General features: G+C 54.3%; 3 protein-coding genes across 8 annotated transcripts; 1 reads left to right on the top strand and 2 right to left on the bottom strand.

Moving 5' to 3' along the window:
• Positions 1-387: 387 nt before the first annotated feature.
• On the top strand, positions 388-6,398 carry LOC100087020 (probable low-specificity L-threonine aldolase 2). Its single transcript, XM_029056773.2, has 7 exons — positions 388-961; positions 1,689-1,772; positions 2,318-2,406; positions 4,837-5,022; positions 5,250-5,387; positions 5,470-5,662; positions 5,947-6,398. The coding sequence occupies exons 1-7, from the start codon at positions 739-741 to the stop codon at positions 6,255-6,257; spliced, it is 1,224 nt and encodes a 407-aa protein (XP_028912606.1). The 5' UTR covers positions 388-738; the 3' UTR covers positions 6,258-6,398.
• A 113-nt stretch (positions 6,399-6,511) lies between these two features.
• On the bottom strand, positions 6,512-13,741 carry BIRC5 (baculoviral IAP repeat containing 5). Of its 4 annotated transcripts, none has more exons than XM_029056708.1 (5): positions 13,593-13,741; positions 11,298-11,407; positions 10,188-10,305; positions 8,967-9,048; positions 6,512-6,686 (listed from the first exon to the last, which is right to left on the bottom strand). In XM_029056708.1, the coding sequence occupies exons 1-5, from the start codon at positions 13,716-13,718 to the stop codon at positions 6,628-6,630; spliced, it is 495 nt and encodes a 164-aa protein (XP_028912541.1). In that variant the 5' UTR covers positions 13,719-13,741; the 3' UTR covers positions 6,512-6,627. The 4 variants fall into 4 exon arrangements, with proteins under 4 accessions (XP_028912541.1, XP_028912543.1, XP_028912544.1 ...); XM_029056710.2 differs by lacking the exon at positions 6,512-6,686 and adding an exon at positions 7,433-7,857; XM_029056711.2 differs by lacking the exon at positions 6,512-6,686 and adding an exon at positions 7,433-7,853.
• A 1,808-nt stretch (positions 13,742-15,549) lies between these two features.
• AFMID (arylformamidase) lies at positions 15,550-27,266 on the bottom strand. Of its 3 annotated transcripts, none has more exons than XM_029056706.2 (11): positions 27,145-27,266; positions 24,737-24,827; positions 22,817-22,921; positions 22,351-22,399; positions 21,976-22,061; positions 21,814-21,886; positions 21,004-21,101; positions 19,645-19,723; positions 18,541-18,676; positions 17,964-18,068; positions 15,550-16,007 (listed from the first exon to the last, which is right to left on the bottom strand). In XM_029056706.2, exons 1-11 carry the CDS (start codon positions 27,211-27,213, stop codon positions 15,975-15,977), a joined length of 924 nt encoding a protein of 307 aa, XP_028912539.1. In that variant the 5' UTR covers positions 27,214-27,266; the 3' UTR covers positions 15,550-15,974. The 3 variants fall into 3 exon arrangements, with proteins under 3 accessions (XP_028912539.1, XP_028912538.1, XP_028912540.1); XM_029056705.2 differs by lacking the exon at positions 15,550-16,007 and adding an exon at positions 16,520-17,336 and having other exon boundaries at positions 27,145-27,265; XM_029056707.2 differs by lacking the exon at positions 15,550-16,007 and adding an exon at positions 17,621-17,665.
• Positions 27,267-27,453: the final 187 nt, after the last annotated feature.

The raw sequence follows: 27,453 nt of genomic DNA, 5'->3' as shown, positions 1-27,453 counted from the left end.
ATCCTCCAGGCTTTGCCCCTCTTGGGTCTGGTTGGAGGAGCCCAGAGAAGCACCGTGGCTCATTGCAAAGAGCAGGGGCTTGGGAGTAGGAGGTCATGGGTTCGAAACCCCGCTCTGCCCCTTGTCAGCTGTGTGACTGTGGGCAAGTCACTTCACTTCTCTGGGCCTCAGTTCCCTCATCTGGAAAATGGGGATGAAGACTGTGAGCCCCACGTGGGACAACCTGATTCCCCTGTGTCTACCCCAGCGCTTAGAACAGTGCTCTGCACATATAGGCGCTCAATAAATACTACTGGATGAAGGAGCCGCACTGAGGCCTTGAGAACTACAACTCCCAGGACGCCGCGGGGCGCCTCCCCGTCCTGCGCATGCCCACAACCAATTTGGCAGCTCCGGGCCTGCCTTTTTCTGCTCAATCCTGCTCTCTCTCTCTCCCCCATTTTTGCACCCTCCGCTCCGGACGAGCTTAGCAGGAGGACGGAGGAAGGAAGCTTCCTCCATGCCCTGCTCTTTCCTTACCTCCCCGCCCCCCCGTGTGCCCTGCCCCTTCCGATGCCCCTGCTCCCTCTGTTCCCTGACCTTTCCATGCCCTATTCCCTCCTACCCTGCTCTCGCTGGTGCCCTCCCCCTTCTGCACCCTGATCTCTGGTGCCCTTCTCTCTCGGGTGCCCTGCCCCCTGCACTGTCCCTCTGAGCCTGGGCAGAGGTGCCCGCAGGAGCCGGGCCCCCTCTGCTGCCATGCTGGGCGTGCTGGCCCAGGCGTGGGCTCGGGGATCTGGGCCCCTTTGGAGGGCCGGGGTCCGCAGGAGGTGTCAGGGGGCAGGGACCCAGGGGGACCCCCCTCCCAGGGTGGTGGATCTGCGCAGCGACACGGTGACGCGGCCGGGGCCGGAGATGAGGCGGGCCATGGCCCAGGCCGTCGTGGGGGACGATGACTATGGGGAAGACCCCACCGTCCAGGGTGAGGCCGGGGGGTGCGGCGGGTTCCCGACTCCCCGCCAATCAACTAAAGAAGAAGGGAAGGTGGGATGGAGGGAGGGAGGAAAGAAGGGAGATGGACCAGTGGCCCTCCCCACGCCACTTCCCTTGTCCTGGGAGCCAAGGCCCTTCCTTGCTGGCTTAGAGGTGGTGATGTGCTGAGTGCTGTGAGCCCCACTTGGGACAGGGACTGTGATCAACCCCGCTTTGCTTGTATCCACCTCAGCGTTCAGTGCAGTGCCTGGCACATAGTAAGCGCTCAAATACCACTATCATCATCTCCCCCAATTGGCACTGCCCACCTCCCCGTACTTCCCCACCAGTTGTGCCCGCCACGCCGTTTTCGGTTTGCCCCGTCTGTCACGCGCACTCACGCCCTAGTGAGCCACCCCCACCCTCCAGTTCCCTCACCTACTTTGAAACATCGCCCAAACTCGCCTCCTCCACGAAGCCTTCCCGGATTCACCCTGACAACTTTCGATCACTCCAGGACGATTCTGTTTGTGTCCCTGGGACTAACTCTTGTTTCGCCGCCTCTGCCACTAATGTCTCGTGTGTGAATCGGGGATCGGTCCCACCATCCCGGCCAGAAGTCCCCAGAGAATGGGGAGAGGGGCGCCCCTTCTTCCTCTGTCGCTGCCCAGGGGGCCCACAGTGGACCCCCATGGCGGACTGTTGATTGCCAGCCTTTCCCTGTCTCCCGTCTCCAGAGTTGCAGTACCGAGCCGCGGAGCTGCTGGGGGTGGAACGGACTCTATTTGTGCCCACCAACACCATGGCCAATCTCATTGCCGGTGAGTCTGGGGACCCTGTCTCCTCCGACCAGGAGCGGGGGCTGGGGGGAGGTGGGGGTTGATCTGGGGCCAGGCTGGCTGCTGACTTCCCAGGGGGCAGATGCAAATAATTGTGGTATCTATTAAGTGCTTAATGAGCACCAAGCACTGTACTAAGCGCTGAGGTGGCCACAAGATCATCAGGATATACGCAATCCCTGCCTTAGCCCTGTCTCTCCGGCAAAGCGGGAGAACAGGGATTGAATCCCCATTTTACAGATGAGGCAATTGAGCCCCGGGGAAGCGAAGTGACTCACAGGAGCTTGCACAAGTGGGGGACTTCGGATTTGAACTCGAGTCCGCTGACTCCCCAGACCTGTTCAGGGGGTGGGCCCCAAGTCCGGAAGGACCGGCTCTGACCCGCCAGGGTGCCGGGTGGCCATGCCCCGGACAGTGCCCAACGATATTGTCCTCTCCCTAGCGCGTAGTACAGTGCTTTGCACGTGGTATGCTCTCAATAAATATGACTGAATGAACGTGGTTCCCATTTTTCTTACCCGCCTCAGTGATGTGTCACTGCCCGCGCCGGGGGTCCCAGCTCCTTCTTGGGCAGGAGTCCCACCTCCATGTCTACGAGCAGGGTGGGGTGGCTCAGGTAAGGGTCAGGGGGTCACGGGAGGGGAGACAGGAGGGAAGGTGGAGGGTGCAGGGGAAGGGCACCGGGCTGGGAGACAGGAGGGGGAGGGATGTGGGTGCGATGACCCAGGGGAGCAAAGAAAAGAGGGTGAGATGACCCCCCCAGCCCAACCCCCAGCCTTGGGCCTCCCTTTGACCATCTCAGCGGTCCGTCCCACCAGCTTGACCAACGGCCTCCCGGGGCTGACTTTCTCTTGGGCTCCGGGAATGAGCGTCGGCGGGGCGGCTTAGTGGAAAGAGCACGGCCTGGAGAGGTCTTGGGTTCTAATCCCTGCTGCGCCACTTGTCAGCTGGGTGACCCTGGGCAAGTCACTTCACTGAGCTCTAGTCACCTCCTCTGGAAACTGGGGATCGAGACTGGGAGCCCCACGGGGGACAACCTGATGACCTTGTATCTCCCCGGGATGCTTAGAACAGCGCTTGGCACAGAGTAAGCGCTTAACAGAATACTAATATTCTTATTATACCCAGCAGGTGAAGAGGAGGGAAGGAGAAAGGGAAAGCTTTGATCCCCAAGGGTCTTCTGCAGCGTGGTTTAGTGGAAAGAGCCCGAGCTTGGGAGTCAGAGGTTGTGGGTTCTAATCCTGGCTCTGCCACTGATCAGCTGTGTGACTTTGGGCAAGTCACTTGACTTCTCTGTGCCTCGGTCACCTCATCTGTAAAATGGGGATTAAGACTGTGAGCCCCACATGGGACAACTTGATTACCCTGTATCTCCCCCAGCGCTTAGAACAGTGCTTAGCACATAGTAAGCGCTTAACAAATACCGACATTCTTATTCTGCCCCTCGACCCCCGGCCTGGGGTGGGGAGGAGCTGGTACCCAGACCCCCCGCTAGGTGGCAGCAGCAGCTCACAGACCGCCCCCGCCTCCCTGCTGCCCTCTGGTGGCTGCCTGGGGCAACGCCGGAGGGGCTCTGCCCCCCCCGCCCCAGCGGCCTCTAGGCCATTTATTAAGCGCTTACTCTGTGCCGAGCACTGTTCTAAGCGCTGGGGTAGATACAGTGTGATCAGGTTGCCCCTCGTGGGGCTCACGGTCCTCATCCCCATCTTCCAGGTGAGGTAACTGAGGCCCGGAGGAGTTAAGTGGCTTGCCCCAGCTCCCACAGCAGACATCAATGGCCTTATCCTCACCATCGTGATTAAATGATGGCATGTGTTAAGCGCTTACTATGTGCAAAGCACTGTTCTAAGCGCTGGGAGGATACAAGGTGATCGGGTTGTCCCATGTGGGGCTCACAGTCTTAATCCCCATTTTAATAATAATAATAATGTTGGCATTTGTTAAGCACTTACTATGTGCAGAGCACTGTTCCAAGCGCTGGGGAGATACAAGGTCATCAGGTTGTCCCTCGTGAGGCTCACAGTCTTCATCCCCATTTTACAGATGAGGTCACTGAGGCACAGAGAAGTGAAGTGACTTGCCCACAGTCACACAGCTGACAAGTGGCAGTTGAGGTAACAGGCACAGAGAAGTGAAGTGACTTGCCCAAAGTCACACAGCTGACCAGCGGCGGAGCCGGGATTTGAACCCATGACCTCTGACTCCCCAGCCCGTGCTCCTTCCACTGAACCATGCTGCTACTCCGATATTATTATTACCACCATTACTGTACGTAAGCGCTTAACAGAGACCATAATAAAATAAAAAAACCTCTGGGGAAAAATACCCAGTTGAGAAATTTTAACCACCAAATTTATTCCCCTGTCCGGCTTTCCCTTCTCTTCTTCTCCATTAGAATGTAAGCTCCCTGAAGGCGAGGAGCATCTTCTAATTCCTGTGTATGCCTCCAAGCGCTTAGCACAGTGCCCTGCACAGTTGGTGCTCAGGAATAATTATGGCACCTGTGAAGCACTTACCATGTGACAAGCACTGTTCTGAGCGCTGGTCTAGGTCCAAGTTAATCAGGTTGGTCACAGTCCCCGTCCCACCTCCCCATTTTACAGATGAAATCACAGAGGCACAGAGAAGTGACCCAGGTCCCACAGCAGAGATGTGGCCGAGCTGGGATTAGAACCCAGGTCCTTCTGACTTCCAGGCCCGCGCTCTAGCCGCTAAGCCGTGCTAGCAGAGAAGCAGCGTGGCTCAGTGGAAAGAGCCCGGGCTTTGGAGTCAGAGGTCATGAGTTCGAATCCCAGCTCTGCCACTTGTCAGCTGTGTGACTTTGGGCAAATCACTGCACTTCCTCTGTGCCTCAGTTCCCTCATCTGTAAAATGGGGATTAAGACTGTGATCCCCACGTGGGACAACCTGATTCCCCCGTGTCTACCCCAGCGCTTAGAACAGTGCCCTGCACGTAGTAAGCGCTTAACAAATACCAACATTTTTATTATTAGTAGTACTTTTGAGGGGCAGACAGGTTTTCCTGACCTACCCTCCCTCGCCGCAGATCGCCGGCGTCCACTCCCACCCGCTGCCGGACCTGCCCCGCGGCACCCTGGACCTGGACGAGCTGGAGAGGAAGGTCCGGCAGGGCCACGGCAGCCCGTACCACCCCCGCTGTGAGCTCGTCTGCCTGGAGAACACCCACAACAGCGCCGGCGGGCGGGCGCTGCCCCTCGCCCACCTACTGGAGGTGACCACGGGGCCCGTTGGCCACTCAAGCCCATCTCCTGCGCCCCCCGAGCCAGTCCCACCCCCAGAGTGGAGCTGCCTCAGAGGCAACCTGGGCATCTGCCCAGTGTCCTGCCATCTTCCCGAGGGGAGAGGGGAAGCTGGTGCCCCCCGGGACAGGACACACACCCACAGAGTCCACCGTGCGGTCAGTCCAACCGACCCCGGCCTCCTCCCTCTGGCCCCCAGGTGCGACTCTTGGCAGAACGCTACGGGTTCCGGGTGCACCTGGACGGGGCCCGGCTGGTGAACGCCGCCGTGGCACTGGGGGTGCCGCCCGCCCGGCTGGTCCAGCCCTGCGACTCGGTCTCCCTCTGCCTCTCCAAGGTGAGGGGGAGTTGGCAGTGTGGGGATGGGGGGGGATCGCCAAGCCGGGCTCCGGCTGAAGCCCCCCGTCCCGCTCCCTCAGGGCCTGGGGGCGCCCGTGGGGGCCCTGGTCGGCGGGCGCCGGGATTTCGTGGAGGAGGCGTGGCGCATCCGCAAGGCCCTCGGGGGCGGGATGCGCCAGGCTGGCGTGTTGGCGGCTGCCGCCCTGGTGGGCCTGATGGGCTCGGAGAACGTGTTGGCACAGGATCACCGCAATGCCCGCAGATTCGCCCAAGGTACCAACGCCGTCCCGGCCCTGAGGGCGGGGGGTCCTGCTCTTCCCCTCCACTCCCTGAGGCTGGGGCAGAGGTTTCTGTGCCCACGGAGGGCACAAGGGCCCCCATCACCCTGAGGGGGGTTCCCGAAAAAGCCAAGGGTGGTCTCCTAGGCCCTCGTTTACCAAGTCGTCCATGAGCCTGGCAGCTTCCTCGGCCCCACAGACCCTCCCGGACCGGGGGGGGGGTGGTCAGGGCCCGGTTGGCAGACCACCCCCCTGACCCTGTGGCCTTTCTTGGTTCAGGCCTGCAGGAGTTGGCGTCCCCGCTGTGCGCCGTGGACCCGGACGCTGTGGAGACCAACATGGTGCTGGTGCATCTGTCCCCGGGGCTGCTCCCGGAGACCCTGTGCCAGCGCCTGGCCGAGGTGGGCCAGGGGGAGGAGGGCCAGCTGGGCGGGGCGGCCGTCCGCGTGTTGGTCTTCCCCTGGACGGCGCGCTCCGTGCGGGCCGTCTGGCACCGGGACGTCTCAGCCGAGGACACCGAGCTCGCCCTGCGCAAGTGGGACTTGGTGCTGCGGCGGATCCGGGAAGAGGGGGGTGAGGGTGGAGGGTGAGGAGGGCAGACCTGCCTCCCCCACCCTGGGGCCTGCCTCTCCCCCCTAGTCACCCTCTCAGCAAACTCCTCTTGGGGCCTCAGTTCCCTCATCCGGAAAATGGGATGAAGACTGAGAGCCCCACGTGGGACAGGGACTGTACCCAACCTGAACAACTCGTATCGACTCCAACGCTTAGAACAGAGCCTGGCACGTAGTAAGTGCTTAACAAATACTATTGTATTAAAAAAGAAAACACCCACAAAAAACCCAAATACCATTATGTATATAAAAAAATCCCTTCTCAAGTGTTCCCCCACAAGGCCCCCCAGATCGAGACCCTCCCCTGGCGACTGGTTGTTGATGGGGGGACGGTGTGCTCCCCAAACTCTCACATGACGCTGTAGGGCTGTGCTGACCTCCCTGCCAGGGCTGAGGGCTCTTCCCGAGCTGGGGTCAAGGCAGAGAGATAGTAGGTAGGGAGGGGAACGGGGGTGGGGGAGACGACAGACATGGGTTGGGGGGGATAGAAGACAGAGCCAGAGCCTTAGCTGGGGTCACTAAAGGCTCCCCTGTCCAATCCTCCACCCCCCAACTCTTTTGGGGGATCTGCTAATTCGGTTGCAATGTACTTTCCTAAGCGCTGAATACAGTGCTGTGCACATAGTAAGTTCTCAATAAATACCATTCATTGCTTGATTCTCCAGTGTATGGCACCTCATAAACACTTATTGCTAAGGCTTTAGCCTACCTCCCTGGGAGGTACCAAAGCCTCCTCTAAGATCTGACAGGATCAGGAGGGCACAACCCTAATTTTGGGGGGGGGAAATATTTCGCACACGTGCTCACACTCTCCCGCCTTAGACGGCGCGTCCCAGTTCAAACAGGAGCTGTTTGTACTCTACCTACTTTCATGCTTAGCACAGGGTGCAGTACTTGATGCTTCACAAATAACATGAGAAAAGGACGGGACCGTCAGTGTAGCCCCCCTTCCCATTTTGGACACTAGGATCAGCACTCCCTTCTACTGAGAATGTGAGCCCCACCAGGGACCTGATTATTGTGGATCTACTCCAGTGCTTAGTACAGAGTAAGCGCTTAAACACCACAGTTACTATTAAAATACTCCCCCCTTCCCTCTAGGAAACTGTTGGCAAAGCTCCTGAGGGAGCAGAGATGACACAAAGGAGACGGGAGAGGTAGATGGTAAAGGGAGCTTTTTTCATTATAAAAAAATAACCCAAACCAAAGGAACATAGCGTTAGTCTCGGGCAAGCTCAGGCCCTCGGCGGCTCAGGGGCGTTAGCTTCTTGGCCAGCGCTGCCCGGGAAGGTGACCCAGAGACGGGGCGAGGCCTCGGGCCTCCTCCACAGGGCATGGAGGGGTCTTCCAGGGGCCCAACCGTGCTGGTTTCACATCAAAAAGCCCACCCTCCCTCAAGTCCGCTTTCCTGACCCGACCATCGTCTCCCGGGGATCCCATGGCCCGCGAGTCAGCTTGGGGGAGCAATGGAAGCCGGCAGACCCACGGTGACAAAGGGTGGAGAAGCTCACACCTCGACTCTCGGGCGGGCCAGGGAGAGATGGCCAGAGCCAGCTGGGATGGGGGCCGCCTCTTCTTCCTCGAGGAAAGGGAACAGAGGAGGTGCGCCGGTCGCCCTCCGCCCCCCACCCCAAAAGAGCGGGAGAGATGGCACGCTGCTTCCGCTGCTGTCCTTATCCCCACCAATTTTCACCTCAGAGTACACACAGCTGGCGCCTTGAAACCCCTGCTCGAGGGTCACCTCCTCCGAGAAGCCTTCTCTGCCTCAATGAGAGGGGGTGGGCAGTCCACACTTATCCTACCCTTAGAGTTGCCCCCTCCCTTCCTCCCACAACCCCCCCCAAAATATACATATGTACAGAATAAAGACACCATTGAATCCTACTAAGATTGGGCTGCAACTAGAGACAGGTGAGCCAGGCAAGACTGTGCGCCATACCAACGTCTGGTCCAGATCCTCGGAAAGGATTAAGACGGGGGGAGGAAAGGCGGGGTAAAAAAATCCTTCTCAGCAGGCTGGCTGCTCTTTTCAATTCCATTTTGCGTTCGGAAATCTATAAAATGTTCACTATGAAAGGACACGCGAGAAAGGCACTGCTGCTTGCTACATTCAGGGCTCGATTCAGAAGGGTTTGGTGATTTCACAAGCATCCGCCTCGCCGCTGCTGCCCCGGGGCGATACAGAATTAAAACCCGATGGACAGATTTAAAAAAAAGCATCTTTTCAAGGATGTGGTGAGGTTCGAGGATGGGGGCTTTCTGGAGCAGCCCGGAAGAGATGGGGGGAAAAGAAATTCATTCTGAATTTAAGGCTCTATATTCACCCAGAATGTCAAGTCAAAGGTTATGCAGGCTTGGCACCCTGGGCCTAGTCCACAACTTGAATATCGTGGGGTTCTAACCTCGCCCACCTGGTGGGACTCTCTGCCCTGATCCGGGGGGGGCGGGAGGGACGGAGGGGAGGGAGGGAGACCGGCGCCCACAGATTGTCGGCACAAACTAAAAAGACAAATACCGTTCTAGTCCTAAAAAAACAAACCAGCAGAGAGAGTAGAAGAGAAAGTCACGTGGCGCCGGGGTTGGTCTTCCTCGGACGAGGAGCTCCTGCCCTGGGTCTCCCCCAATTGTGGAGGGGCTTGGGGGGGGCTGTTGGGGGGCAGGAGGGGGCAGCGGGGCTCGATCACTCACAGGAGCCCAGCTGTTCGATGGCACCGCGCACTTTCTTGGCCGTCTCTTCAAACGTGGCTCTCTTCTGGGAGGTTTCCTTTTGCTGGAAGGGAAGGACAGACCCTCCAAGGAGTCAGGGCTGGGGACCCGCCACATTTGGGGGGTGTGGGGTCATGGGGTGGGAGGGGGAGAGCGGGGAGCCTCCCAACACTGGAAAGAGGGGGCAGGGCATGTGACTGGCGCTTAGTAGAAGCAGTAATACTGAGTGCTGAGCACGGAGAAGAAAACAGGAGGGGGATTTAGACACGGTCTCCAATCTCCTAGATAATCCCAATCTAAGAGTAAGGGGGTTTTGGGGTGCGGGTGGTGGGGTTGGCAACAGAGCCATAGGAACAATGGAGATACGAAAACATAAGACAAGAGCAATGGTTGGTGATCATTCATTCATTCAATCATATTTATCGAGTGCTGTGTGCGGAGCACTGTACTATGCGCTTGGCCTAGCCGTAATTTATGTACACATTTGTAATTTATTTATATCGATGCCTGTCTCCTCCTCTAGACCATGAGCTCATCGTGGGCAGGGAGCGTGTCTTCCGACTCTTAGATTGGACTCTTCCAAGTGCTTCGTAAATAAGTGTTCAAGAAATACCACTGGTTGGTTTATCTCCAAAGTGCTTAGTACGGTGCATTGCACCTCGGGGGCGCTTAGTAAACACCAATTCTGCTGCTCTCCCACTACTCCCCGGCCAAACCAGCCGACAGAACCTGAGAGTGGAACGGTTTGAAGTGGAGACTCCAAGGTAAGTAAAGCTACGGGCTGGGGCGGGGGGCACCAGACCCACGTGGATTTGGTCTTCCTTCAACCGGGGGGCTCGGAGGGTACCGCCTCCCCCAGGTCAGAGGGCCAAAGGGCGTGGCAGAAGCCCTCCTCAAATAGGAGCTTGCCTCATTAATTATCTTTTTTCTTTGCCATCTCTCCTATGATTTAATGTCTGCCCCCGCCATAGACTAGTATGATCTCTGTGGGCAGGGATCATGGTGGGGATCCATCAAATCATAGTCTAAGGGCTTAGTCCAGTGCTCTGCACGCAGGAAGGACTTGATAAAAACTGGCGATTGATTGATTGGTTGTTGGCCGGGAGGGTTCTTTCGGGACTGGTGAGGTAGCGAAGCCAGTAAAGGGCCACAGGCATCACCAGTGACCTCTCCCTGCCCCGCGTCCCGGCGCTCGTTACTTACAATCAGGTTTTTCGCTCTCTGTTTGTCCAGCTTCAGGAATTCCTGCAGGGTCAAGTCTTCAATCTTCTTCTTGAGGGCGACGAAGGCACAGCCGGGAGAGTGATTCTTGTGTTCCTGTCTGGGAAGGGAGGGCAACAACCTGTGAGGAGAATCTGGAAACTCAAAGGAAGACCTCAGGGTTGGTCACGCTTCCTGAGGGCCTTGGGAAACTCATTTAAGTCACGCCCCACATCACTGAAATGGTGGTTCGTCCCAGCAGAAGCTCATGCCGGGGAGAGGCTCTTTGTTCCTCTGGGCCTCTGCTTCCTCGTCTGAATAAAGGGGGTGAAACCCCTGTTTGCCCACCCCTTTAAGCCCCGTGTAGGGCAGGGATTTATCTGACCTGATTGCCTTCTATCTTCCCAACCTGCTCTTAATCATTAACAATAATAATATTGTACTTCCTGAGCGCTTACTAGGTGCCAGGCATTAAGTGCTGGGGTGGATCCCCGTCCCACGTTGGGCTCACAGTCTCAATTCACATTTTAGAGATGAGGCAACTGAGGCACAGAGAAGTGAAGTGACTTGCCCAAGGCCACACAGCGGACAAGTGGGATTCTCTTTCTGTTGCTGACTTGTACATTCCAAGCGCTTAGTACAGTGCTCTGCACATAGTAGGCACTCAATAAATACTATTGAATGAATGAAAGCGGCAGAGCCGGGATTAGAACCCACGACCTTCTGACTTCCAGGCCCGTGCCCTATCTACTACGTCACGTTGCATAGCACAAAAAAGAGGCACGTATTAGACACCACTATTATTACTAGAAGCTCCAGGAGATACACACTTCCCCTCTAGACTGTGAGCTGGTTGTGGGCAGTGAATGAGTCTGTTATATTGTACTCTCCCAAGCGCTTAGTACAGTGCTCTGCACACAGTAAGCGCTCAATATACACGATGGAATAAATGAATGCGATTGATGGATGGATTCCGTCACTATGGGCTCTGAGTTTTGCCCCTTTTCCCCTAGGGAACGTCGTTTGGAAACGAAGAGTCTGACCTGATCCAACCTGTCCGCGGAGCTGGGGAGGGAGTGTTGGGGGGAGACCGGTGGGCCCCGCGGAACTTACAGGGGGTCGTCGTCGGGCTCCCAGCCCTCCAGCTCCTTGAAGCAGAAGAAACACTGTGCCACGTCCGGCCCGTTCTCGCTCGGGCAGTGCAGGAACCCGGCTGCTGCCATCTGAGGGGGGGAAGCACAGCGTTGAAACCGGCGCGGGAGGAGGGCGGAGGGGAAACCGACCTGCAGTGGCCAAGCTCTGTGGGTTTCCGGGGCATTCCCACCCTCATCGTCACCCTTCATAATAATAATAATAATGGTGGTATTTGTTAAGCGCTTACTATGTGCAAAGCACTGTCTTAAGCGCTGGGGGGATACAAGGTGATCAGGTTGTCCCACATGGGGCTCACAGTTTTCATCCCCATTTTACAGATGAGGTAACAGGCACAGAGAAGTGAAGTGACTTGCCCCAAAGTCACACAGCTGACAAGGGGCGGAGTCGAGATTCGAACCCATGACCCCTGACTCCCAAGCCCGGGCTCTTTCCACTGAACCATGCCGCTTCTCGTGGTATTGGGTGGGCAAATTTGGGAGGCAGGGAGATTTTGGGGGGACACAAGGCCCGCCTCGAGGGGTTCACCGGCCTAGGGGGATGATGCAGGCAGGCGCTGAAGTACAGGGCTCTGCACTGAGTATCAATGGGTGGTATTTACTGAGCGCTTTCTGGGTGCAGAGCACAGTAAGCGCTCAGTAAACGCTACTGATTGAAAGTGTCCCCAGTGCAAAGGAGTGCGAGAGGTACAAATGATAAAGACAATAATAACGATAGTATTTAAATGCTATATGTCAAGCACTTTTCTAAGCGGCAAGTGAATAAGCAGATGAATTTCCGAGAGCCGGTGGGATGGCAGGAACATCCAGCTGGGGGATGGTGACTTCTGGCTGGGGGGAGACAGTAAGGAAGCCAAGAGGGTCGGGGAGAAGGAAAAAAGGGAAAATGAGGCCCAGAGAGGTTAATGACTCGATAAGGTCAGGATCCTAGGGTGCGTCTTCCTAGGAGAGGAGTTAGCCAAGAGGGGAGAGAGCTAGCCCACAGGGGCAAAGGGAAAGGGAGTCAGAGGTCATGGGTTCAAATCCCGGCTCGGCCACTTGTCAGCTGTGTGACTTTGGGCGAGTCACTTAACTTCTCGGTGCCTCAGTTCCCTCATCTGTAAAATGGGGATTAAGACTGTGAGCCCCACGTGGGACAACCTGATTCCCCTGTGTCTACGTCAGCGCTTAGAACAGTGCTCGGCACATAGTAAGCGCTTAATAAATACCAACATTATTATTATTAAGTGGGGAGATAAAACAAAAAATTGCCAGTTCCTTCAGGTGCCATGGTGGGGATCCCCGGTGGGGCAGGGAAATGGAGGGAGCTGCGGTGAAGGGAAAGGGCTGGGAAGAGGAGGGGAACCTGGAGGGAAGGAGGGAGGTCTGGAAGGAAGAAGGGGGCTATGAAGGGGGAGGGGGACACGGGGAGGGAGGAGGTGGGGATATGTCCATTCCAAGCGCTTAGTACAGTGCTCTGCACATCGTAAGCGCTCGATAAATACTATTCAATGAATGAATGATGTCTGTCTCCCCCCTCTAGACTGTAAGATCGATGTAAGCAGGGGATGTGTCTCTTTATTGTTGTGGCGCACTTTCCCAAGCGCACAGTAAGCGCTCAATAAATACGACTGAATGAATGAATGACACTGGGAGAAGAGGAAAGAGTGGGGGGGGAACGCCGGGAGAGAGAGAGGGAAGGAGGAGGGAGGGAAGGGGGGAAAAGGGGAACACAGGGAGAGAGGGAAGATGGGGACACCGGGAGGGAGGGAAGGAGGGAGGAAAGGACACCAGGAGGGAGGGAAGGGGGAAAAGGGGGACACCAGGAGGGAGGGAAGGAGGGAAGAGGGGACACCAGGAGGGAGGGAAGGGAAAAAAGGGGGACACCAGGAGGGAGGGAAGAGGGGGACACCAGAAGGGAGGGGAGGAGGGAGGAAAGGACACTAGGAGGGAGGGAAGAGGGGAAGAGGGGGACACCAGGAGGGAGGGAAGGGGGAAAAGGGGGACACCAGGAGGGAGGGAAGGAGGGAAGAGGGGGACACCAGAAGGGAGGGGAGGAAGAAGGGAGGAAAGGACATCAGGATGGAGGGAAGGGGGGAAAAGGGGAACACAGGGAAGGAGGGAAGAGGAGGACACCAGGAGGGAGAGAAGGAGGGAAGGGGGGACACCAGGAGGGAGAGAAGGAGGGAAGAGGGGGACACCAGGAGGGAGAGGTCACCTGGAGAGAGGAAAAAGGGGGAGGGCACCGGGAGGGAGGGGAAGGAGGCGGGCGGCTCACCCGCTCCGGGGTGCAGGAGCAGCCCTCGGTGAAGGGCCAGTTCTTATAGGTGGAGATGCGGTGCTGCAGGCGGTAAACCCGCAGGGCCGGGGGCAGCTGCACGGCCTCCATCCGCTCGCCCGCCATCCCCGCCCGGCCGGCCGGCCGCCCGCCAGTCCTTTGAATTCGGGCCGTTGCCGGGCGCCGCGCGGCACGCCGGGGGTTGGAGTCCTCGGCCGCGGGGCACGCCGGGGGTTGTAGTCCTCGGCCGCGCGGCACGCCGGGAGTTGGAGTCCTCGGCCGCGGGGCACGCCGGGAGTTGGAGTCCTCCTCCTCGGCCGCGGGGCACGCCGGGAAGCTCCTCGGGGAGGCGCCTTAGGCCCGCTGGCCCAGGCCGCTAACCGGTGTTTTATTTTGGTTATGGTTGTTTTAATGGTATTTGGTAAGAGGCCGCTTTGTGTCAGGCCCTCTGCGAAACGCTGGGGTGGATCCGAGTTGGCCAGGTTGGCCACCGTCCCTGCCCCACGTGGGGCTCCACCGTCTTCCTCTTCATTTTCCAGAGGAGGCCACTGAGGCCCAGAGAATAATGTTGGGATTTGTGAAAAGCTTACTGTGTGCAGAACACTGCCCTAAGCACTGGGGTACATACAGGGTCATCGGGTTGTCCCACCTGGGGCTCGCAGTCTTCGTCCCCATTTGACAGATGAGGGAACTGAGGCTCAGAGAAGTAAAGTGACTTGCCCACAGTCACCCAGCTGACAAGTGGCGGAGCCGGGATTAGAACGCATGACCTCTGACTCCCGAGCCCACGAAGCATTCATTCATTCATTCAATAGTACTTATTGAGCGCTTACTATGTGCAGAGCACTGTACTAAGCGCTTGGAATGAACAAGTCGGCAACAGATAGAGACAGTCCCTGCCGTTTGACGGGCTTACGGTCTAATCGGGGGAGCAAAATGACTTGGCCAAAGTCACACGGCTGACAAGGGGCAGAACGGGGATTCGAACCCAGGCCTGACGGCCCCGCACGCGCTCCAGCCATTAGGCCACACTATGTGGCGTTGACGACGCAAGGTCACGATAGCCACCTGGGGCAAGGGACGCGATTCTCAGCTCGGTGTTCGCTTGCGCCTCGGACACCGCCTGGGTAGATGCCCTTCGGCGGTTACCTCACTTCTGTTTGAAAAAATTAGTATTTTTTTAAATGGCATTTGTTAAGCGCTACGTGACAGGCACTGGGGTAGTTAGAAGCTAATCAGGTTGGACAGAGTCCATGGCCCACGTGGGGCTCAGAGTTTTAATCCCCATTTTACAGATGAGGAAACTGAGGGACAAAGAAGTTATTAATAATAATGACGGTAATAAGAATGCAAAAATTAATCAGGGTATTTTTTTTTGAAGTACTAACCACTGGAGTAGAAACAAGATAATCAGGTCCCACGTGAGACTGAGCCTAAGTAGGAGGAAGAACAGTTATTGAATCCCTATTTTGCAGATGAGGGAACTGAGGCCCAGAGAAGTGATTTGCCCAAGGTCACACAGCAGACAAGTGGCTGGAATTAGAACTCAGGTCCTCCTGACTCCCAGGCTCAGCTCTTTCTGGTAGGCCATGCTGCTTCCCATTGATTCATTCAGTCTTATTTATTGAGCGCTTACTGGGTGGAAAGCACTGTACTAAGCGCTTGGGAGAGTACAATTAATTCAGTCTTATTTATTGAGCACTTGTGTAAAGCACTGTAATAAGCGCTAGGGAGAGTTCATTATAGCAGACACAAACCCTTCCCACAATGAGCTTACAGTCTAGAGGGGAGAGACAGACATTAGTAGAAATAAATAAATTGTGTTGGCATAATCCCAGGCTTGCCTGTGTCTTGGAAGAATGTGCCTAAAACCCAGCCAGATTCTCATCTGGCAAGAAAAACATAAACAGGACCAGTGATCTTGAACTGTGTTTCCGCCAGGAGGGACGGACTGCAATAAGGACCAAGGCTACGTCTGTTTATTTTTCGATATTTTTTAATTGATTAATTTTAAATGGTAGGTGCCAGGCATTTTTTTAAGCGTTACGGTAGATAAAAGAGAAGCAGGTCGGGACGCAGTCCCCGTCCCGCACAGGCCTCACAGTCTTCATCCCCATTTGACAGATGAGGGAACTGAGGCCCAGGGAAGTGAAGTGACTTGCCCCAAGAGTCATCCAGCAGAGAAGTGGCAGGGCTAAGATTAGAACCCAGATCTTTCTGACTCCCAGGCTGGAGGCAGTAGGCGAGGCTTACTTTCTCAGGTGTGGGGGTGTCTGTGTCCCCCCCCGTTTATGGATGGGAAGCTGATGGGGATCCTCGCTGCTGCTGCTGGACGAGGCTGTTGACAGGTCTGGGACCCTTCATTCGGTCGTTCAATCGTATTTATTGAGTGCTTACTGTGCGCAGAGCACTGTACTAAATGCATGGGAGAGGACAATATAATAATAGACACATTCCCTACCCACAACGAACCTTGAGAGGCTTGGGCTATGACCAGCTTCCTCTCTCAGTTTTATTTTCTATGTTGTTTTGCCATTTATATTATTTCTTCTCTCCCACTGCGTCTGTCGCCAAACTCTTTCCCACCTTAGTAATAATAATCACAACAGTGGTATTTGTTACCTCAGTTACCTCATCTGTAAAATGGGGATAAAGACTGAGCCCCACGTGGGACAACCTGATTACGCTGTATCTATCCCAGTGCTTAGAGCAGTGCTCGGCACATAGTTAGTGCTGAACAAATACCATCGATATTTTTATTAAATAATATTTACTATGTGCCGGGCACTGTACTAAGCACTGGGGTGGATAAAAGCAAATCAGGTTGGCACAGTCCCTGTCCCAGATGGGGGTCACAGCCTTCATCCACAGATGAGGGAACCGAGGCCCGGAAAAGTGAAATGCCTTGCCCAAGGTCACCCAGCAGACAAGTGGCGGAGCCAAGATTAGAACCCAGGTCCTACCACATCCAGGCTCTACCCACCAGGCCACACTGCTTCCTTATTTTTTGACTGTTGGGCACTTCAGGGGCAAGCACCCTGTTGGATTCTCACTTCCGTTTTTTTCTTCCCCCGGTGCTTAGTACACAGAGGAGAGGCTTATAGGTTCTACTGATTCATTCATCGGTGAATGGTATTTATTGAGCACTCACTGGGAGCAATATATTGGTACTAAACACTTGAGACAGCACCACAGACACCTACAAGGCATTCCCTGCACCCAAAGAGCTTCAACTCCAACTGGGGAGAGATAGTACAGTGCTCTGCACATAGTAAGCGCTCAATAAATACTACTGAATGAATGGATCCTTTGAATGTATGAAAGAAATAGGTTTAACTCCTGGGCCTCCACCTGTGAAACCAAGATCTTACTCTGTAAGCATGTCAACACCTCAGCCCCCAAATATTAATGTGAATATTCTTATTCTCTACTATTTCCCCTCTCCCTAATCAACTTTAATGCCTTCTCCCCTTTTAGACTGTAAGCTCCTTGTGGGGAGGGATCGGCTCTGTTGTACTGTACCTTCCCAAGTATTCAGGACCGTGCTCTGCACAAGGTAAGCGCTCAATAAATACTACTGTTTGGTTGATTCACAGCTGCCGGGGCCCCATTCACGTCAGAGCCAGCAGCAAGAGCGAGAGCGGAGAAGCCTCCTGATTTTCCCGGGAAGGTTCAAGTGCCCCGTCACACATCTCCCTTTTCCCGATTCAAAGACAGCTCCCGGCAAATGGTCTCCAGGATGATCTGCCACAGGAAAGGGAATATTCATTCAGTCGGTCGTATTTATCGAGCACTTAACATGTGCAAAGCACTGAGAGTACAACAAGACGACAGACACATTTCCCGCCCACAGTGGGCTCACAGTCTAGCGGGGGAGACAGACATTAATATACATAAATAAATTACAGAGGGTCAAGGAAAAAGAGGACTTAATCGGGTAAGGCCTCCTGGAGGAGGCGTGACTGGGCACTGGGCAGACTCCAAGAGTCTTTTTTTTTGGTCCTGCCATTCTGTCCCAGGGTCGTCATCATCCATGGTATTTATTACGCACTAACTGTGTGCAGAGCACTGTACTAAGCCCTCGGGAGAGTACAACAGAGTGCCTGTTATACTTTCCCAAATGCTTAGTACAGTGCTATTATTACAATTATTACAATACTATTGAATGATTAAATATGATTGATGGTTAAGTGTCCTGAACAAGGTTCCACAGCAGGCCGGGGGCAGACGTCCAGACCCGTGCTCTTCCCACTAGGCCTTCCTGCCTCTCTTTGGGGCAGATGACTGCCCCATCCAGGACCCATCCCGCCACTGTTTTCGGAGCACAGCGACCCTCCCCAGTGATGTTTTTTGGGGGGCAGGGGTCTGTACCTGAGTCAGGACGTAATCCTCCTGGGCCAGCTTCTCCATCTCGTCAAAGTGATCGACGCCGGCGATGTCCTCCAATGAGACCTCCCACCCCGTCGAGCACAGAGTCTGAGGAAGGCCGAGAGGGTCCGCAAGGACCGGGGGGGGACGGGGACCCAAGTGCTTAGTACAGCGCTCTGCGCACTCAATAAATACCACTGGACAACCGACTGACTATCCGGGAAGACTGGGAACAGCAGGGGTGGAATTTGGGAAGCGCAGGCACTGTGCTAAACGCTGACTCTGACACAGGACCCTTGGGACGTCACCAAGTTGGGGCAGGTTGTTGTTTTCTTTTTTTAACGGCATCTTTTAAGCGCTTACTATGTGCCAGCCGCCATCCTGAGGACTGGAGTAGATACAAGTTAACTGGGTTGGACACAGTCCCCGTCCCCCATGGGGCTCACCGTCTTAATCCCCAGTTTTACAGAAGAAGGAAGTGAGGCCCAGAGAAGTGAAATGACTGGCCCAAGGTCACGTGGCAGACAGGTGGCAGAACCGGGATTAGAAGCCGGGTCCGTCTGGCTCCCGGGCGGCTCACCTCAAAAAACTCGCAGGTTTGGCGGCGGAACTCGGGGGAGTCGTACTGGGCCATGACCATCTTCACCTCGCAGGTTCCAGCACTGTGCTTCACCATCTCTATGAGCAGCTGGGGGCTGTTCCGCCAAGCCACCTCCCTGAGCCGGGGACACAGAGAAATCCCAGCTCCAACCGTCGCCCACCCCACCAGGAGGAAGTCCTGCTGCCAACCACAGAGAACCTAGTCTACTTGAGGAGTATTTTTAATATCTGTTAAGCATTTACTACGCCAAGCGCGGTACTGAGCGCCGGGGTAGATCCTAGCTAATCAGGTTGGACACAGTCCCCGTCCCCCATGGGGCTCACAGTCTTCATCCCCGTCGTACAGATGAGGGAACTGAGGGCTGGAGAAGTGAGGTGACTTGCCCAAGGTCACAGCAGTCATATTCATTTTACTTTATTCATATTAACGCCTGTCTTCCCCTCTGGACCGTAAGCTCGGGACAGATGCGACGGAGTCTGCTATTCCTGTCATTTTGGACTTTCCCAAGCGCTTAGTCCAGCGTTCTGCACACAGTAAGCACTCAATACATACAATTGGCTGGCTGATCGGCTATGGGGAAGCCGCCTTCGGTCCCGTGGCCGGGAGTTCTAGTGGCAAAGTCATTTCGCTTCTCTGGGCCTCAGTTTTCCCATCTGTAAAATGGGGAGAAGATTCCTACTCTCCCTCCCTCTTCAGTTGCGAGCGCCCCGTAGGGCTGGGACTGCATCCAGAGAGTCAATCAATCGGATTTATTGAGCGCTATATATAGAGCACTGTACTAAGCACTTGGAAGAGTTCAATATAACAGAATTAGGAAACACGTTCCCTGCCTGTAATGAGCTTACAGTCTAGAGGGGGAGACAGACATTAATATAAATAAAATGAATATGACCGTCCAGTACTCTTTCCATTGGGCCACACTGCTTCCCAGCAGTCAGGGAAGGGGGGAGACGGGGTTATCTCTCCCACTCGGCAGAGGTGTGAGACCCTTCATTCAGACGTATTTATTAAGTGCTTACTGTGTGCAAAGGACCGTACTAAACACTTGGACGCCCCCCACCCCCATGTGGAAAACTCACTCACCGGGTCATATGGAGTTTGTCGTTCATGGAGAGGGTCAGGATGGGCTCCAGGTCATAAATCCCACTCACCAGGAAAGCGCCTGCCAAATATAACCAAGAGAATAGAGAAGCAGTGCGACCTCGTGGAAAAGAGCCCAGGGAGTCAGGGGACCTGGGTTCTAATCCCGGCTCTGCCTCTTGTCTGCTGTGACTTTATATTGGGCACTTACTATGTGCAGAGCTCTGGGCAAGTCTTAACTTTTTGGGGGTATCTGTAAGTGCTTCTATGTATCAAACACTCTTCTAAGTGGGGTAGATACAAGTGAATTAAGTTGGATGCAGTCCCTGTCCCTCATGGGGTTCGTGGTCTGGCTAACTTCTAGATGCCTCAGTTCCCTCATCTGTAAAATGAGGAGGAAGACTGTCAGCCCATTGTGGGACATGGACTTCGTCTAACCTGATGAGCTTGGATCTACTCCAGAGCTTAGAACAGTGACTGACACATAGTAAGCACTTAACAAATACCATTAAAAAAAAACCAAAAAACACTCAAACCAGTCCTCAGGGGGCCCAAAGGTTGTTCATTAATTTAATCATATTTATTGAGGGCTTAATGCGTGCAGAGCACTGTACTAAGTGCTTGGGAGAGTCCAATAGAACAATAAACAGACACATTCCCTGCCCACAACAATTTTATAGTCTAGAGGTGGGGAGACAGACATGAAAATATACAAATAAATAACAGATACAGGTCAAGTGGCAATGAGGCCTACCTATGAGGCCGGGATTGGGGTTATTAACGCTACTATACTTACCCAAGAATTTAGTCCAGTGCTCTGCTCATGGTACACTGCAAGCTTCTCCAGGGCAGGGACCCTATCCACTAACTCTCTCATCCTCTCCGCAGCACTCTGCACCCAGTAGGTCGTAAGCAGCTCTAGGGCCAAGATTCTGTCGTGTGTACTTACTATTGTCCTCTCCCAAGTACTCAGTACAGTGCTCAGCACACTAGACACCCTTGAGGACAGAGTTCGCCTCGGCTATCTCTATTGTACTCCCAGCACTCAATAGACACTTCTGACAGCCGTAATCCCCATTTACAGATGAGGAAACTGAGGCCCAGAGAAGTGAAGTGACTAGCCCAAGGTCACACAGCAGACAAGCGGCGGAGCCCGTATTAGAACCCAGGTCCTTCTGACTCCCAGGCTGGTCTCTTTCCACTAGGTTACACGGCTTCTCCGGGAAGGGTAGTTCTGCACAGGGACCGAGCCAATCGTCCAGTGCCGACTAGGAAGCAGGAGGTTATTCCTGACTGGCAGAACCCCGAACTCTGAGCCTTGCACTGGTGCAAGACCCGCTCCCCCAAGGACCCCGGAGATACCTTTCAGGTTGGGCCGAAGGCCAAAGTCGGCCCAGTCCGTCAAGAGCGCCATGGCTACCAGGTGTGCGCCAGCAGAATGCCCACACAGGAAGATGCCGCTAGGAAGAAGGGCAGGGCGGGAGGGAAGACCAAGAGAAAATGTGTCACTCGGGATCACCTTCATCGGACTTGTGGTTTTTGCTAAGCGCTCACTATGTGCAGAGCACTGCGTTAAGCAGAGGGGTAGATGCAAAACAATCAGGTCTTTGCCCCACTTGGGGCTCACTGTCTAAGGGTTTGGGAGACCAGGTCTTCAGTACCCATTTGACGGATGAGGAAACCGGGGCTCAGAGAAGTCAAGTAACTGGCCCAAGGTCACACAGGCAGGGCTCAACGTGGGCGGGAAATATGTCTGTTATACTGTTCTATTGGACTCTCCCAAGTGCTTAGGACAGCGCTCTGCACATAATAAGCGCTCTACAAATACGATTGATGGATAGATGGAGAAAAAGGATTAGAACCCAGGTCTCGGAGGTCTCCGAGATCCACAGAATGGAAGAAACTTCCATCTCGGAAACCCGTGTGTCACTGGTGTTAAGGGAACAGCTCACGGCTCCTCCTGGAGCGGAAAAGCCTCCCCCCCCCGGCCCCCAACACTGCCTACAGCAGCTGGCGATCCCAGCCAGTAGCATCTTCATTCATTCAATCATATTTACTGAGCGCTTACTGAATGCACAGCACTTAGGAGAGTATAATATAACAAAAGAACAGACACAATCCCTGCTCACAGCGAGTTTACGGTCTAGAATCTGCATCCGCGCAGACACTCACCTGTTGCATGGGTACCTCCTCTGCAGGAAAACAACACTGCGTCTCACCTGTGCCACCATCAGATCAAGGTCACCTGTGTGGAAAGCACACGGGTCGGGGTGGGTCGGGGGTTCCGCTAGCCCCTCCGGCCCCCGGCCCCCCATCCCGGCCCCCTCCCCTCACCTTTCGGCGCGATGTCGTAATCCACTGCCGCTAACGCCACGCCCCTTGACCTCAGTGGGGTCGCCATGAAGCCCGACTCATCCTTGCTGGAGAAGGAAGGGCACATACCTCCGCTCTCTTGCAGGGTTGAGGGCTCTGGGTGCCATTGGCGCTGCCCCCAAATGCCTCTGGGCTGGGGGGAAGTCGGGGAGTCCCTATCCCTTCCCTACCCCCACCAGGACTCACCCTCTCAGCTAGCTCCGGACACTGGAAGAAGCCCTGGCCGGCAGAACTCCAGTGGGGATTTGATCTTGTTCTTGGTGAGGCCGGGACCCTTCCCTAACCCCCTCTTTCCCCCACATCTTCTATCCCTCCTCCACATGTGGGCCTGCTCACCTTAGAAGCTGCCAGTAACCCCCGTGGATATACAGGAAGAAGGGGAAAGCTACAAGGAACAACCACAACAACAAAAAAAAAATCAATCAATGGTATGTAGAGAAGCATCAGGGCCTAGTGTATCTACACCAGCGCTCAGAACGGTGCCTGGAACATAGCACTTTGCAAATACCACAATTATTATCATTATTATTGATTGAGCGCTTTCTGTGCGCAGAGCACTGGACTAAGCACTTGGGAGAGGACAACAGAACCGAGCTGGGTAGACACACTCCCTGTTCACAACGAGCTGAGAGTCTGGAAGGGATCTCAGGGAAAGTGATTTGAGGGATTGAACAAGGCCTGGTTGTCCCGGAAGTTAGCACAGTAAGTCGACAATCAGTAATAAATATTGGGCGACTCGGGGGGAGTCTACTAGAGTTAGGGGAGACAATCCCTCCCCACCACATCTCCCATCCCCACTGACCTCCCGAGGCATTGGTGGGTAAGTAGAAATCCATCTTCTCCCCCTCACCATCTCCATAGGGAACGTTCAGGAGCACGTCAGGGCTAGCCCGGGCTTTCTTGGTCTCTGATCGGGAAACAGAAAATAACAGGCAGGGTTTACTCTCTACTGGACCAACACAGTAAGCGCTCAAGAAAAGGTCAGGAAAACCAACCTGGTTTTCTTGTACCTATCCCAGCGCTTAGTACAGTGCCTGGCACATCCTAAGCGTTTTACAAATACGAATAAAAAAGAAAATTCAACCCTAGGGGCAAGGGGTGGGTGGGCAGGTGAGCAGCTGCTGTTATAAACTTGCTTTCAGTGAAGAATGAGGGTGGAGACGGAGATGTTGGGGTTTTTTTTGTTTCTTTAGCCTGAAAGGCACAATGCATCCTTTGGGACCTTTGGAGGTCAGAGTAGGGGTTTCCTGAGGGCAGTTCAGATTGTGATCGATCAACATCAGGTTCCCAGAATGAGGGCAAATAGAGCACACAGGCAAACAACAGGTAAAATGGGTTTTGGTATTTGTTAAGTGTTTACTAGTAACCAAATACTGGAGTAGATACAAGGTAAACAGATTGGACACAGTCCTGGTCCCCCGTGGGGCTCATAGTCTAATAATAATAATAATTGTGGTGTTTGTTAAGTGATTACTACATGCCAAGCCCTGTACTAAGCGCTGGAGTGGATACAAGCACATCAGGTTGGACACAGTCCCTGTCCCACATGGGACTCACGGTCTTAATTCCCATTTCAAAGATGAGGTAACCGAGGCCCCGAGAAGTGAAGTGCCTCGCCCAAGGTCACAGCTGATGAACGGTGGAGCTAGGATTAGAACCCAGGTCCTTCCGACTCCCAGGCCTGTACTCTGTCCATTAGGCTACGCTGCTTCTCAGTCTGTCCGAATGGGAGTGCAGAATTATTTGCTCAAAACTGCCTGACTCTCATAAAGATTAACTACCTCATAGTAAATCATTCTTTAATTCTCCTAAGTCTTTTTTTTCCCTTTCTGGGGATGTAGAACTAATTTGGGTAAGCATAAATTCTGATTACATATTAATGAGGGCCCATTCTCTCAAAGAATAATCGTTCCTCATATGTGAGCTGGTGTTTGTGTTGGCAGAGGGCGGGGATGGGAGAAGCCCGATAAGATGGGAAGCAGGGTGGCTCAGTGGAAAGAGCCTGGGCTTGGGAGTCAGAGGTCATGGGTTCAAATCCAGGTTCTGCCACTTGTCACCTGGGTGACTGTGGGCGAGTCACTTCACTTCTCTGGGCCTCAGTTTCCTCATCTGTAAAATGGGGACTAACTGTGAGCCTCACGTGGGACAACTTGCTTACCCTGTATCTACCTCAGCGCTTAGAAGAGTGCTCAGCACATAGTAAGCGCTTAACAAATACCAGCATTATTATAACTGTGGTATTTTTAAAGTCTCCGCTATATGCCAAACGCTGTGGTTGATCCAATATGATCAGATCGGTCACTTTCCCCGTCCCACACGGGGCTCCCCATCCAAGGGTGACGGAGAATGGGTATTGAATCCCCATTTTACAGATAATGAGACTGAGGCCCGGTGGGGTGAAATGGCTTACCCAAGATCACACAGCAGGTAGGTGGTGGAAAGCCTAATTAGAACCTAAGCGTAATTAGAGGGTGGGTCCTCAGCCTAATAGTAATTACAGCCTTGGTCCTCTGTCCCCAAAGCTCCCCACCCCCAAATATGCAGACAGGAGAGTAGAAAAAGCTTGACCTGTCACTCTGCGGAAGGTTGTGCAAGTTGACCTGGTCCACAGAGTACTTGTGAAAAAAACAAGGGAAAACAAAAATTGTGTCCTCTGCCCTCTTCCTCCATCCGCCCCCCGGGGGAAGGGAGGGAGGGGGAGACGCTGAAATTCGACCCTTACCCTCTCCGAGCACTCGGGCATGAGCTTCAACCACCTCCTCTCCGTCCATCCGGGGAGACCATCTACTCGGCGAATACTGCTTCTCCAGCTCCTGAGGACGCACTCTCAGAGTGACCTTCTTGGCTGGGCAAAGAGACCACCCCCCCTTCCTCCTCTAAGCCCCAGTAATAATGATGGTATTTGTTAAGCGAAGAAGCCACGCTTCTTTGTTGAGCCACGAGAAGCAGCGTGGCTCAGTGGAAAGAGCATGGGCTTTGGAGTCAGGGCTCATGAGTTCGAATCCCAGCTCTGCCACTTGTCGGCTGTGTGACTGTGGGCAAGTCACTTCACTTCTCTGTGCCTCAGTTCCCTCATCTGTAAAATGGGGATTAAGACCGTGAGCCCCACGTGGGACAACCTGATTCCCCTGTGTCTACCCCAGCGCTTAGAACAGTGCTTGGCACATAGTAAGCGCTTAACAAATACCAACATTATTATTAAGCGCTTACTATGTGCCCAGCAGTGGGAATGGATACAAGTTCATCAGGTTGTCCCACGTGGGGCTCACCGTCTTAATCCCCATTTTACAGATGAGGTCACTGAGGCACAGAGAAGTGAAGTGGCTTGCCCAAGGTCACACAGCAGACCAGCGGAGAGCCGGCATTAGAACCCACATCCTCTGACTCCCAAGCCCGGATTCTTTCCATCAAGCCACACTGCTTCCCAATCAATCAATGCTATTTATTGAGCGCTTATTCCCAAGCCCGGGTTCTTTCCACCAAGCCACGCTTCCCAATCAATGGTATTTACTGAGCGCTTACTATGTACATAGCACTGTACTAAGCGCTTGGGAGAATACACTATCGCAGAATTGTCACATTCCTGGTCCATAACAAGCCCCACTCGCAACCTCTCCCAATTCTCAAATTTCTGGGCTGCCCCCGGCCCCCCCAAACCACAGCGTGGCCTAGTGAAAAGACCCTGGGAGTCGGAGGACCTGGGTTCTAATGCCGCCCCTGCCACTTATTTGCTGCGTGACCTTGGGCAAGCCTCTTCACTTCTCTATCCCTCAGTTTCCTCATCTGGGCCTGGGCTTCGAAGTCAGAGGTCATGGGTTCGACTCCTGGCTCTACCGCTTGTCAGCTGTGTGACTGTGGGCAAGTCACTTCACTTCTCTGTGCCTCAGTTACCTCATCTGGAAAATGGGGATTAACTGTGAGCCTCACGTGGGACAACCTGATTACCCTGTATCTACCCCAGCGCTTAGAACGGTGCTCTGCACATAGTAAGCGCTTAACAAATACCAACATTATTAAATCCCACTCCCTCCTATCCAAGGCTGTGAGCCCCATGCCGGATTGGGTCCAAATTGATAATCCTCTATCTTCCCCAACGCTTCGAGCAATGCTTAGCACGTAGGAAGCGTTTAACAAATACTACAACTGCTATTCATTATGTATGCAATCAATCGTATTTATTGAGCGCTTATTCTGTGCAAAGCACTGTACTAAGCGCTTGGAAAGGACAATTCAGCAATAAATAGAGACCTGCCCACACCGGGCAATACTCTCCCAAGCGCTTAGTATAGTCACGGTAAGTGCTAAATAAACGGTGGTATTTGTTAAGCGCTTACTAGGTGCAAAGCACTGTTCTAAGCGCTGGGGGATACAAGGTGATCAGGTTGTCCCACGTGGGGCTCACAGTCTTCATCCCCATTTTACAGATGAGGGAACTGAAGCACCGAGAATTTAAGTGACTTGCCCACAGTCACCCAGCTGACAAGTGGCAGAGCCGGAATTCGAACCCATGACCTCTGGCTTCCAAGCCCAGGCTCTTTCCACTGAGCCACGCTGCTTCAACCTGATGACCCTGTATCTCCCCCAGAGCTTAGGACAGTGCTCCACACATCGTAAGCGCTTAACAAATACCAACATTATTATTATTCCCCTGTATCTCCCCCAGCGCTTAGAACAGTGCTCCGCACATCGTAAGCGCTTAACAAATATCAACATTATTACTATTCCCCTGTATCTCCCCCAGCGCTTAGAACAGTGCTCCGCATATCGTAAGCGCTTAACAAATATCAACATTATTATTATTCCCCTGTATCTCCCCCAGCGCTTAGAACAGTGCTCTGCACATCGTAAGCGCTTAACAAATACCAACATTAATGTCCAACTGGGCCCCGGGTAAGCCAGGCCCTGCCCAACATTGCACTTCCAAGCGCTTCGTACAGTGCTCTGCACATAGTCTACGCGTTTCACAAATACCGACTTTATTATTATTAACAAATACCAGCATTATTAGAAGCATGATTGATTAATTGATGACAACCCAAATGACCCAGGCAATGCCCACTGGGAGCTGACTTGCCCTCGCCCCCTGGGCATCCCCTCCACCATACAGTGCCCCCGGCCTGCACACGATACCTCCTTGGGCATCTCCTTCCAGGGGCTCGTAGGTTGGCAGGGCGCTTGGCACGATGCTTGGCACGCCATGGCAGGGCAAGACTCAGCTCCCTTTACCCAAACAAGTACTCAAGGGCTGGTCCTGGAGGTGGGCGTGGCCTCGGGGCGGTGGGCGTGGCCTCGGGGTGATGGGCGTGGCCTGGAAGGGCGAGGGCCCCTCCCCCCGTGATGGACGTGGCGCGCGGCCGGCGGGGAGCGGGGCTCCCGCGAGCGGCCCGCCGCACCCCGGAGTCGGGCTGGGATTGGCCGGCGCGCCGGGCGCCGCCGCTC

This window comes from Ornithorhynchus anatinus, unplaced genomic scaffold (assembly GCF_004115215.2).
Source record: "Ornithorhynchus anatinus isolate Pmale09 unplaced genomic scaffold, mOrnAna1.pri.v4 scaffold_264_arrow_ctg1, whole genome shotgun sequence".
In the NCBI taxonomy this organism is placed as follows: Eukaryota; Metazoa; Chordata; class Mammalia; order Monotremata; family Ornithorhynchidae; genus Ornithorhynchus; species Ornithorhynchus anatinus.
This window is presented reverse-complemented; position numbering and strand designations above follow the sequence as displayed.